Source organism: Saimiri boliviensis, chromosome 17 (assembly GCF_048565385.1).
Source record: "Saimiri boliviensis isolate mSaiBol1 chromosome 17, mSaiBol1.pri, whole genome shotgun sequence".
Classification (NCBI taxonomy): Eukaryota; Metazoa; Chordata; class Mammalia; order Primates; family Cebidae; genus Saimiri; species Saimiri boliviensis.
Window position 1 is genome coordinate 68388192 of NC_133465.1, and position 13385 is coordinate 68401576.

Genomic DNA, 13385 nt, shown 5'->3' on the forward strand with positions numbered 1-13385 from the left:
CCCAAATGGAACGGGACCATGTCTCGCTGTCATCACAAACAGCTTTTTGAGAGCTAAACTCCAACTCGTACCAAGAAAGGTTATGTTGATGCTGTATTAAATGACACCATTTGCCAAAAGGCTAAAAGCATTTCCTTGGCACCGACACTGGCCTTTTCACAACGCCTTCATGAGGTCGTAAGAGCAGATCCTCCTTCCTGCTTCATAAAGAATGAGGCGTAGGCACTGAGAGACTAGGTCACCCCCTTAAAGTGACATAGATGGGATGATGAAGCATCCCAATGACCTTCTGATGACATTGATTTTCAACGACTTTTTTTTTTTTTCTTTTTTGAGTCAGAGTCTCACTCTGTCACCCAGCCTGGAGTGCAGTGGCATAATCTCAGCTCACTGCAACCTCCACCTCCTGGGTTCCAGCGATTCTCCTGCCTCAGCCTCTCAAGTATTTGGGATTACAGGCACCCACCACCGCGCCTGGCTAATTTTTGTGTTTTTAGTAGAGACGTGGTTTCACCATGTTGGCCAGGCTGGTCTCGAACTCCTGACCTCAGGTGATCTGCCCACCTCGGCCTCCAAAAGTGCTGGGATGACAGGTGTGAGCCACCGCGCCCAGCCAGGTTTCTGGAGGAACTGACCTCGCAGGGAACGTGTCATCTCCACACAACTTTTCAGGCATTCTAGGATTCAGGGAAATCGGATCTATTTGGAGCTTGATGATGTCACCCTCTGCTCTGCTCCACAGGTGGCCACATCGTGTTCCAGGGACCCGGCTCTCTGCCAACCCCAACGCCCCACAGCTGTGCCCACAGTGCAGCCCAGGACACCCGTGGCCACTGTTACCTTTATCTGCTTGATCTCATACTGGATCCTCTTGATGGGGTTGCCGTAAATGTCATTCCCAGAGTCCACCTCCTTCTCACTGACCGCTTTGGCCCTGATCACTGCAAAACACAAGACAGAGAGGTGAGGAGAGTTCCTGAAAAATGCTACTGAGGCTAAGGGATGAGGCACGCAGAGGTGCAGGAGGCACTGGGTTACAGACAGCAGTAAGGTGCAAGGAGGGCAAGGGGCATGATGACCCCAGCCCGTAGCACGGCGTCCCCTCCTGCAGAGAGATGATGCCCAGCCTCCTCCTCCTTCCACGATTCTTCAACAAGAATCCTTCTTTGTCGACAGGGGCCCCAGGCAGAAGTCCAGAGTCCCTCATGACCAGGGCGGTTTCTGTGACAGTGGGAGGCAGTCGTTGATTTGACCAAAGCTTGTCTGCTGATGACACGCTTGACTGCTTTCTGACTTTTTTCCTTCTCTCCAGTAGGGTCTCATTGGTGGCTGGGGCAAGCAGATACACCACGGAACTGACCCGCAATCCCACACATTCGGTGAAGGATGGGACATTTCCCCACCCTCCAGCCACGGCCTATTGGAAAATAAGCTTTTCTGGGCCGAGGGCAGAGGGAGAGTTATCCACCTTAAAGCAGTCTTAAAGGTCTGTCCAGCTGTCCTCCTCATCTGTCCTGACATGGAAAATGTTCTATGGGTAATTACTTTTTTTTCCCCCGAGATGGAATCTCACTCTGTCTCCCAGACTGGAGTGCAGTGGCACAATTTCGGCTCACTGCAACCTCTGCCTCCCAGGTTCAAGTGATTGTCCCGCTTCAGCCTCCCGAGTAGCTGGGATTACAGGCACCTGTCACCACACCTGGTTAAGTTTTTTTTTTTTTTTTTTTTTTTTTTTCAGACAGGCTGGAATGCAGCGGTGTGATCTCAGCTAACTGCAACCTCTGCCTCCTGGGTTCAAGAGATTCTCCTGCCTCAGCTTTCTGAGCAGCTGGGATTACAGGTGGCCGCCACCACGCCCAGCTAATTTTTGTATTTTTAGTAGAGACAAGGGTTCGCCATGTTGGCCAGGCTAGTCTTGAACTCCTGACCTCAGGTGATTCACCCACCTCAGCCTCCCAAAGTGCTGGGATGACAGGCGTGATCCACAGTGCCCGACCTTAATTTTTGTATTTTTAGTAGAGACGGGGTTTCATCATGTTGGCCAGGCTGGTCTCAAGCTCCTGACTTCAAGTGATTCACCTGCCTCAGCCTCCCCAAGTGCTCAGATTACAGGCATGAGCCACCAGGCCCAGCCTGGGTGATTCTTTCTAGTAACACAGAGTCTATTAGGAGCACAACAGCGGCAGAGTCGGAACATTTCACCCAAAAGAGACATCTGCAGGTACAGCTGGCAGACCCAAGGGACAGACGCTGAGGAGGGACCAGCAGAAGGAAGAAGGATCCCAACTAAGCCACAACCAAAGCAGAAGGAGGTGCGGATATTCTGGAGCCTGAGGTTGCTGACAGGCCGTGCAACACAGGACTTTCTATAGCAATGAAGCCGGGACTCTGTCCCATTCCTGGTAAACTGAGGGCAAGCGGATCAGAAGGAGTTCTGCTGTCCTTTGGGCAGGGTTGGGTAGGGCCCTCCCTTTTAACATTTTGAGGCCATTCGTTGGTGACATGGTCTGTTTTAATGGCTTTAAAAGCTTTGCCCTCCCAAACTCAACTCTTCAGGGTCACTCTGGGTGAGTGTTATGTTAGACAAAACAGAGGTAAGGGGCAGACCAGCCCGGCTCCAGCCCACAGGGTCAGCTCAGATCTCCTGGAAACCCTTGGCCAGGGCTATCTCTTCCCACAGGGGCAGGGAGGCCCAGGCATGTGGGTGCTCCATCTGTACATCCCCCCAGGCCCCAGAAATGCCCTCTGGATCCCAGGCTGACACCAGAGTCCCACACCACAGCCCCACTGCCCCACCTGGGCGCAAACCCCATCCTTATTTCTTCTTCTGTTGGAGCTGAGTCATGACCGGCCGAGGCCACAGGTTCCTGTTTCCCAGGCTGAGCCAGGCCACAGCCTGAAAAGCCACATCTAGGAAACGTCTCCCGGCAGCCGCACCGGAACAGCGGGCTGCGCCCCGACGGCCCCCGACTCCAGCGCTCTCCCAGCCATCATCGCAGCCACCACACCAGCTGCCTCTGATATTCATGTCCCTTTCTGCTCAGACAGCACCCTTGGCTGCCCACTGCCTTCCCCTAAAACATGACAGCCTTTGCGACCTGAAGTCAGCCAGGGCCTCAGGTGCTGTGCCCAACACCCCCAGCGCTGCTCCTGCAATTCCACCACTCCATAACACTCCTCTGCCCTGGACACGCCCAGGTACGTCCACACCTCTGAACAGGGAAGGTTCTTTTTTTTTGAGACAGAGTCAAGCTCTGTCACCCAGGCTAGAGTGCAGAGGTGCGATTTCTCCTCACTGCAACCTTTGCCTCCTGGGTTCAAGTGACTGTCCTGCCTCAGCCTCCCAAGTAGCTGGGATTATAGGCATGCACCATCATGCTTGGCTAATTATTATTATTTTTTTGAGACGGAGTTTCGCTCCTGTTACCCAGGGTGGAGTGCAATGGCGCGATCTCGGCTCACCGCAACCTCCGCCTCCTGGGTTCAGGCAATTCTCCTGCCTCAGCCTCCTGAGTAGCTGGCATTACAGGCACGCGCCACCACGCCCAGCTAGTTTTTTGTATTTTTAGTAGAGACGGGGTTTCACCATGTTGACCAGGACGGTCTCGAACTCTTGACCTTGTGATCCACCCGCCTCGGCCTCGCAAAGTGCTGGGATTATAGGCGTGAGCCACTGCGCCCAGCCCCATAATTATTTTATATATATATATATATTTTTTTTGAGACGGAGTTTCACTCTTGTTGCCCAGGCTGGAGACAATGGCTCATCTCAGCTCACTGCAACCTCCGCCTCCCAGGTTCAAGTGATTCTCCTGCCTCAGCCTCCCGAGTAGCTGGGATTGCAGGTGCCCGCAGCAGGCCTGGCTAATTTATTTTTATTTTTAGTAGAGATAGGGTTTCGCCATGCTGGCTAGGCTGGTCTCAAAGTCCTGACCTCAGGTGATCTGTTCACCTCAGCCTCCCAAAGTGCTGGGATTACAGGCGTGAGCCGCCACACCCAGCTAATTTTTTGTATTTTTAGTAGAGACGGGGTTTCACCATGTTGACCAGGACGGTCTCGAACTCTTGACCTTGTGATCCACCCGCCTCGGCCTCCCAAAGTGCTGGGATTACAGGCGTGAGCCACCGCGCCCGGCCTCAACAGGCAAGTTTTTTCCACCCCAAATGCCATCTCCCTCTCTCTGCCTGGAGAACCTCTCTTCAAGACCCAGCTAAAATAGCCCTTTTCTGTCTTCCTCGGGGAAATTCTGTCCTTCTGCGGCACTCGGTATATCCCCATCTCTTTTCCATCCTGCTCTCAGCACTCCCACACCTGTCTGCTCAGGGCCTGGGCAGGTCCTAACAGGTAGACACCAGATTCTGACCGCAGAGCAGTTGGCGCTCACGAAACGTTTGCCACATGGAGCCGAGATAACGCTGACAACTTTGGGCTGGTAACCCGGGTGTGGTTTGCCCTTGGCTCTCTCGCTCCCTGCCTGATCTATACACCTTATGGCAACAGCGGCACCAAGAAATGTTTGTGCAAATCAGTCAATGTGCCAGATTGACTTGTCAAAGTGTGCTCTTCAGGTAGCAGGGTCATCAGCTCAAAAGCAAGCCAGCGCTGGGCACCGTGGCTCACACCTGTAATCCCAGGACTGTGGGAGGCTGAGGAGGGTGACTCACTTGAGGTCAGGAGTTCGAGACCAGCCTGGCCAATATGGCGAAACCCCGTGTCTACTAAAAACACAAAAATCAGCCAGGTATGGTGGCATGCGCCTGTAATCCCAGATACTCAGGAGGCTGAGGCAGGAGAATCACTTGAACCCTGGAGGTGAAACTTGCAGTGAGCCGAGATTGTGCCACTGCACTCCAGCCTGGGCAACAGAGTGAGACTCCATCTAAAAAAAAAAAAAAAGCCGGGCACAGTGGCTCATGCCTGTAATGCCAGAGGCCGAGGCGGGAGGATCACCTGAGGTCAGGGGTTCAGGACCAGCCTGGCTGACACAGTGAAACCCCGTCTCTACTGAAAATACAATAATCAGCTGGGCGTGGTGGCGCATGCCTGCAGTCCCAGCTACTTGGGAGGTTGAGATAGGAGAATTGCTTGAACCCAGGAGGTGGAGATTACAGTGAGCCAAGATCGTACCACTGCAGTTCAGCCTGGGTGACAGAGTGAGACTCCATCTCAAAAAATACAAAAAAGAAAACCAGCAGGCCAGAAGAGGCAGCGAGCCGGACCTCACTACAGTCTACCTAATTCTGTATGTTACTTTGGAAATTTCTGGAGCTGCTTTTCAATGGTCCACTGTGCTGCACGCACAATAAGCACTCAATAAACACATCGATGCAGTTCAGAAAATCAGCCCTTCGAAATGGCCGAAATGTTGCATCCTACCCTGGGCATTGAGGTTCACATGTTATTCTCTTACAAAAACACCTGAGCCTCCCAGGTGGCCGCTGGGCACTTATCTGAAGGCGGCAGCAATCCTGCATTCACCTCACCCCTCTGGGCCAGCTGCGTGATCTCTGAGAAGTTCCCGGACTTCACTGAGCCACAGGTGCTCACACCCAAGACAGAGACGATGACAACAGTCCCAACACTTGGCAAGGTCGTGGCGAGTGCTAGAGGGGCTGGTGTGCAGCCTGCGGTGCCTGGCAGCTAACATGTGTCCAGCTCAGGACCACGAGCAAAACCGGCCTCACGGAGACAAGCAAGGCAAATTCTGCCACTCCTGCGGGTGAGGGACTGGACGGTGGCATCACACCGCTCGGGTACAGAGACCTGGTCCTGGTCCGCAGGCCACAGGGTCTCGATTTGATGCGGCTTCCCAGCGTGCCAGCTTTGCCTGGGGGCTGCAGACGACACACTTTCCTTCTTTCAAGTGTCAGAAAAGAGGAAACTGGTTGGATCAAGGGTCCAGGGCAGCCGAGTGGGGTTAGGACTAGAAAGTGAACTGACGAGGAGGCTGCCAGCTGCCTGCAGGGAAGTGGGGGCGAGGGGTCGGGGGGGTGGGGGTGAGGGGCTGAAAAGTGGGAGTGAAGGGCAGGGGAGTGGGGACGAGGGGCAGGGAGTGGGGGCGAGGGGCAGGGAGTGGGGGCGAAGGGCAGGGAGTGGGGGTGAAGGGCAGGGAGTGGGGGCATGGGACAGGGAAGTGGGGGCGAGGGGCTGGGGAGTGGGGGTGAGAGGCTGAAAAGTGGGAGTGAAGGGCAGGGGAGTGGGGGGCAAGGGGCAGGGGAGCAGGGGTGAGGGGCAGGGAGTGGGGGCATGGGACAGGGAAGTGGGGGTGAGGGGCTGAGTTGAGCAGAGCCTGGGGGATCCCCATCTCCCCTGGGCTGCTTCAGTCTGCCCCTGGGGAACAGAATTCAGATTCTTCAGGGTCTCTTTAAATTGGGAGTGGGCACCTCCTCCCCGATTTTGCAAAATGAGAAATTACATGAAAGAAAAAATGGGGAATCAAGCGAGTCAAGAAGGACAGTTCCACAGCAAGCTTTCCCAAAGCCCCCACAATGCAGACACGAAGGAGCGAGGCCGGGTGGCAGCTCTGATTACTGCACGCCTGTGGCGTGGCGGGATGTGCCCCGCTGACCTGCTCAGAGCAGCGGGTACCTGCCCGGGGTTGTTGGCCAGAGGCAACAGCAGGTGAGCAGAGGGTGCAGGGTGGATCCTGTGTGCAGAAGGCCTTGGCTGGGAGAAGCATGCCATCCAGGCCAGATGGCAGACAGTGGACAGGAACACAGAAAGGGACAGTTTCCAGTGGCCAGTGGTGGACAGAGGAGGAGGGAGGGAGCGCTCTCCAGGAGACACTCCCATGCCAGTGGCGATGGTCCTTGCTCTGAGCTTCAGGATGGACCACCAGGACTGTAGGGGAAAGGAGCCGACTTCACAGGAGGGAGGGCCTCCCTGGGTCCCAGGCCATGTGTAGATCGGGGCTGGGGAAAGCAAAGACGCATAAGGAGTCTGGGAAGAAATGAAAATTGTGGCACAGGCCAGGCGTGGGGGTCCACGCCTGTAATCGCAGCACTTTGGGAGGCTCAGGTGGGCAGATTACCCGAGGTCGGGAGTTCAAGACCAGCCTGGCCAACATGGCGAAATCCCGTCTCTACTAAAAATACAAAAATTAGCTGGGTGTGGTGGCAGACGCCTGTAATCCCAGCTACTGAGGAGGCTGAGGCAAGAGAATCACTTGAAACCAGGACGTAGAGGTTGCAGTGAGCTGAGGTCGAGTCATTGCACCGCAGCCTGGGGGACAAGAGCAAGCAAGACTTGGTCAAAAAAAAAAAAAGAAAGGCCGGGCACGGTGGCTCAAGCCTGTAATCCCAGCACTTTGGGAGGCCGAGGCGGGTGGATCACGAGGTCAAGAGATCGAGACCATCCTGGTCAACATGGTGAAACCCCGTCTCTACTAAAAATACTAAAAATTAGCTGGGCATGGTGGTGCGTGCCTGTAATTCCAGCTACTCAGGAGGCTGAGGCAGGAGAATTGCCTGAACCCAGGAGGTGGAGGTTGCGGTGAGCCGAGATCGTGCCATTGCACTCCAGCCTGGGCAACAAGAGCAAAAAAACTCGGTCTCAAAAAAAAAAAAAAAAAAAAAAAAAAAAGAGAGAGAGAAAGAGAGAAAGAAAGAAAGACAAAGAAAAAAGGAAGGAAGGAAACTGTGGCACAGACACATTTATTGAACACCTACTGTGTGCTGGGCCTGGTATTAGGCACTGGGATGGGAGGTCAGCCCATCTCCTGTCCATGCCCCCAAGAGGGGGCTGTCTTCCTTCTCTGCCCCTTCCCCAAGGAGCCCGAGGCAGCTTCGAGAGCGGGACTCTTTACAAAGATTTTTGTTCCAACTGCCCTGAGCCCAGAAACCACGGCCTCTCCCTGGGCATCTCAGATTTCATTTTTCCTTCTTTCCCTTCTGCTGTGAACACAACATCTGGGTTTGAGATCAAGGGTGATACACTGGCTGATGAATTCGCCGCCAGATGCTGGCTACTGGAATGTACGACCGTCGGCTGAATTCAAAGCACATGCAACCGCAGGGCCCCCGCTCCCACCCCTCTGGCCCAGGACACCACATGATGTCACCTCCCCCCCCCCGCAAGGAGCCTGCAAAAACAATCCCAAGTGCACCCGCCAGAGTGGGGACGGAAAAGAACTGGGTGGGTGAAAAACCAAGGTCGCGGGAGACGATCCAAGGGGATGGGTTACGGTCGGACGTCGAGAACCACGCCCGCCCCTGCAAAACCACCGGAGGCTGACGGGTGCTGCTGCTCTCGGAGGGGAGTGGACCGTGAAGGGGGTTTGCGGGAGAACTTGGTGTCCCCAGCACGAGCCAGGGCCAAGGGCTGGTGGGAGGGGCAGCACACTCCACAGACTCCAGCCATGCCTGGGCAGAGACACCAGGGCTTCTGTGGCACGCTCCTCTCTTGTTCTCTCTCCTCCGTGTCCCCTTCTGCAGCCATCAACATGTGGGTCCTGTGTCCTCAAGTGCCCTTCACACCCCACCAACATCTTCCCAACCCTACTGTGTCCACAGAAGCACCATGGGTGTTCCCGCGGAAAATAAGAACAAGCCGTGCCCACCATTGGGGGAGGGAGCCAGAACCCAAAAGAAAACCACTTCGAAAGGCCGGACACAGTGGCTCACACTTGTAATCCCAGCATTTGGGAGGCCAGGGCGGGTGGGTTGCTTGGAGCCAGGAGTACAAGACCAGCTTGAGCCACATACTAATACCCCATCTGAAAAAAAATAAATAACAAAAGTTAGCTGGGCATGGTGACATATGCCTGTAGTCCCAGCTACTCAGGAGGACTGCATGAGCCTAGAAGTTCAAGGCTGCAGTGAGCTATGAACGCACCACTGGGCCTCAGTCCTGGGTGACAGAACGAGACCCAGCCTTTGAATACCACTACCTCTAAGAAACGCACGTGTTCCGCACTCACTGCATTCCCTTTATCGTCTTGCCAGGGGCCCGAGTGCTCTCCGGAGGAATCCCACATGCTATATGTATAAATACATCATATAGAACATTTGCCACCCAGGCCACTCTGCCGGGCTCCCAGCCCCAGGTTAGGGACAGACAAACCGGTGGATATGAACACCCCACCTCTAGACCAGTCACAGCCTAGCCCCAGGGTGCTCTACACGCTGTTAACTGCATAGTGCCCGTTTCGGCTGAGGGATGCACTCAGGCAGCAGAGGGTGACCCACTGTCCCTCCAAGTCATGTGTCTGCCCAGACGAGGTGCAGGGATCCCTGGGACTCAGTAACATATTCGGCTAAATACAAAGTCAAAACCCAGCTGGATCATCTGTACCTTGCATGCACACTGACTCAGACTGGCATTTGCTCAGTATCCCCAGAGGGAACCGGCCCCTCCCAGCCGTCCACCCTCTTCTGCAGGCTCCAGCTTCCACCCGGGGAAGGGTGCCCACAGGACCAGCCGTTGCAAGAAAGCACCTTCCTCTACTCTGTCCTGTCCTGCTCATGGCCCAGCAGAGAATGCCACGGAGTCCCCATGCTCTCAACACTGGTCATTCCCAGGAGTCGAGTGGGAGCTTTGCACACGTGCCAAAGACCCTGCTGGCCCAAATCGCCCGTGGGTGAGGGGCGTTCGGATGCTGCAGCTGGACTGGAGTCAGCCCAGGGCACCCACGGTGGCACTGAAGACCAGTGGCCACTGCATGCGTCCCAGGGGCCAGCCTCGAGGACTCTGAACCGTGTAGATGCAAACGCAGTAACTGCCAGCTGGAGCTGCAGGCATCATCCGAGTCATTCGGTTCATTTGCCTCTAGGTGGAATTACATGCCAATCATTTCAGAGGAATTTTAAAAGAAATCATTTTCTCTCCCAGATGAAACCCGGCCTCCACTCACTCCTGGAAAGAATCCAATGGCAGTCGCAGGTGGACCCGGCTTTGCTCGTTTACTGGGGAAGGACTGGGGGGTTCAATGCCTTCTGTCTAAACTCTCCAGAAAATCCACATCCTCCAATCACACAGCAAGGCTCTCGCTAATGTCTATTTAACTTGCGTTGCCATTCGGGATGAGAATGTCTTGTCCTTTTGGGGTGGATGCACCACTGTAGAGCTGGCTGACCTGGCTGGGGCTGCTTGACCATTGAATTTTTTTTTAAACTCCCAATCCAAGTTTTGCTCTCGTCACCTAGGCTGGAGTGCAATGGTGTGACCTTGACTCACTGTAACCTCTGCCTTCAGAGTTAAGCAATTCTCCTGCCTCAGCCTCCAGAGTAGCTGGCATTACAGGTGCCTGCCACCATGCTTGGCTAACTTTTTTTTCTTTTTCTTTGGTACTTTAATAGAGATGGGGTTTCACCATGTTGGCCAGGGTGGTCTAGAACTCCTGACCTCATGTGATCCACCAGCCTTGGTCTCCCAGAGTGCTGGGATTATAGGTGTGAGCCACCTCACCTGGCCTGACCATTGAATTTTGACTAATATGTCCATAGCGCCAGCTGAGGGTATCTCTCTGCCCCAGCCACCCACAAGGTCAGAGTCTTGAAGGGAGGTGAAGCCCCTGTCCCCACTTCCAGTGTCTATACCATCAGCTGTGGCCCTGTCTGCGGCTGCTGTGATAAATGACTGTATTTTTCCCGGCCAGCTCTCAGGTCACTGTGGGATCTGTAAGTGTTTTTGTGTAACTAATCTCATTGGGCTTCGGGATCATAGTGAAGACCACTCAGAAACACAGAAGCTCTCCTTCGGGCAGCATCTCCTTCTTTTAGCGGGATGGGGCTGACCTCGCGAGCCAGAGGGGCAGAGGTGGCCACAAACGCCACCAGGGATGGCAGATGGTGATCCGGGAAGGGCTCTGCTCACAAGGACCCCAAACCTGCTCTCGCCCTCCAGGTCTAGAGGCCACAGACTCCCTACGGAACTGCATGGGGGGCACGGGTGGGGCTGAGCAGCCAGGAAGTGTCACAAGGGTTGGGAGGTGGCAGCGAGGGTTAGCTGGTCCAGCCCACCTGTGGCCTCTGGCCTCGAGCTACACAGCTGGGTACCCTCAGTGGGCAGTCGGAGGGTCTCCCCTGAGCCCTGGGCTCTGCCTTCCGTGGCCCCCTCATGCCGGCCCTTTTGGTCTGTGGCTCGGCAGACCTCCTCCAAGTTTGCTCCTTTTAGGGAAATGAGCAGAAAAGGGGGCTGTGGCCTGGTAATTGCAAACAGCCCTGTGGTGTGGGCGGGAACCCGGCTTCTGCCTGCCGTGCAGCTGCTGCAGTGGCCAGACCCACCCTCCGGCCTCCCAACCTCCTCGGACCCCAGGAGCCAGCAATGGGGCCTTCTGGGGTGCAGGGAAGAGCTCAGCAGAGGGGGTACCATAGGAGCACCCTGGATGTCTGTCCCCAGCTGAGGATATAGACACCGGAAGTGAAGACATGGGCACCACCTCCCTTTCTAAACTCTGACCTTGAGAGTCTGTGGGTGGCTGGGACAGAGGGGCCCCGGGTCCACCCTCAGTGGTGACTCGTAGCTCTGGGGCAGGGCAGGGCTGTGACATCCAGGGTGAGGACAGAGGCCTTGGCCAGCCTGACTCAGGCCAGGGTGAGAAATGCTTGGAATGACAACTACTCAGAAAAGATGTTTTTTAGGGGGGTGGGGGAGGGGTGGGGCAGAGAGAGTGACGGAAGTACAACAGTGATCAGGGGACAGAAGTGCAGCTTCAGCCCGTGCCATACTGCCTGCCAGCTGGCACCTGGAGGTGTGCCAGGCCCTCCCCAAGGGAGCACTCCCTCCCTGCTGCCCGAGAGTCTAGCCACTGGATGCCCGTCTCCATGGAGACCAGCTCTCCCATCTACTTCCTGCCCATTCGCTCTGGCTCCCCTCAGGGAACTGGGAAACTCGAGCAAGCAAAACACCATCTATCAGAGTGCCGCAGCCACAGCCCCGCCGAGCCCGTACCCTGCCCAGCCTTCCTGCTGCCCTCCCGGCCCCCTCCCTCTGCGGCCCTGGGAGGACCTGAGCCCCTGTCCTGCCCTCCCACCGGGGGCTGGGCCCTTCCCATTCACGTGCTGCTGAATCACTTGAAAAAAATGCCCCCATCCTGGGAGGATTTGCTGAGAACAGTGCGGCTTTGTGGAGGGAAGCGCAGCTCTGCGCTTTCTTCGCCAAGACCCGTGGAAGAGCCAAGCTTGGCCCTGCAAACCCCAAGCCAGGGCTGGAGCAGGGGCAGGGGCAGGACCCTGCAGGGCAGGAGGCAGAGGGTGCTTGGAGAGGCGCCGAGGGAACCCTCCCCTGTCCCTGCAATCCTCCCTCCCCGGGGCTGAGCAGGGGGCCAGGGTGACAGCTCCGGGGCCCCGGGGAAGCTGCGGATTCTCTCCTCGCACAGTCGCTGGGGGGCACTGTCGCTGGGGGGCTGCGTGGTGGGCAGGGCACTGTTCCTCCCAGGTCAACCCACTTTGGGGGCAAACATGAGGGCTGGGCCCGTCGTCTTTGGGCCCTGGCTTGGGGGTGACCTGAGGCATGTGGCCTGTGGGCTGACCCCTGGCTTGCTGCATTTCTCAGGAGACAAGCAGGGACATAAAGGCTGTAATCCCGGGGCCCACACTCCCTTCCCCGCCCCCGTCCCGTGTCTTCTTGGAGGGCTCAGTAAAATTCACCGGAAGAATCCCTGCAGGTCAGGAAGGCTGCCCTGCCCACCCGTCCCCTCTAAAAACCCTAGTTTCCTTTTGTTGCATGTGTCTGGGATCCTGGTCACACAGGGCTTGGCCGGGAAGGGAAATTTGTGAGGAAAAGACGGACCCCCCCAGGGCAGCTCCCAGCATGGGGTCACATCCACACCCCGACTGGCCAGCAGGTCGGGGGAGAGCAGGCCCTGCCAGACCCTGCCGGCCTCCCCCCGCCCAGGGACAGCTGACCTGGGCAGCACACACAAGCGACACTACTGCTTCCCGCCAAGCCTCACGGACACACAGGGCGACCCACACACCACTGCTCAGCCACCGCGGCCTTCCTGGGCCCCTGTGGTTTGGGCAGAAGGATGAGGGTTCCCGCGAATGCAGAGTGAGGCGGGAACACGTAGGCTGGCCCCGAGGGCGGGGGCAGAAGTCCCAAAGCCTCAGAGAGGGGGAGCCGTCGGGGCACCTGCGGGTGCTGTAGAAGGATGCAGGTGAATGTGGCCACCACATCCGGGGTCCTCACCCCGTGGGTATGGCAGTGCTCTCTGGAAAGCTTGGGAACCCCACACCCTTTCAAGTGGCTCCATTATCCATTTTACAGTCAAACGGAGGCTGGGCAAGGGCTGGGGTGTGAGTCCAGAGGGCACCCCTGAGCCCGCCAGCATTGCCCTGTGAGGTCCCTGGCACTTCGGGGAAGATTCAGGCTCGCAAGGTAGGGGGTGGGCCCTGCGCACTTGTGTCTGGAATAGGGGCGGTGGGACGTGGGCGTGAGGTGCAGG

At 56.4% G+C, this 13385-nt stretch overlaps 1 protein-coding gene across 1 annotated transcript in view; it reads right to left on the bottom strand.

The window, feature by feature from the left end:
* Positions 1 to 13385, bottom strand: part of TIMP2 (TIMP metallopeptidase inhibitor 2) — a 66235-nt gene that overhangs the window by 16306 nt on the left and 36544 nt on the right. The window contains exon 2 of the mRNA XM_039477008.2: positions 841 to 941. Coding sequence (XP_039332942.1) covers positions 841 to 941 — 101 coding nt within the window. The remainder of the gene's footprint in view (positions 1 to 840; positions 942 to 13385) is intronic.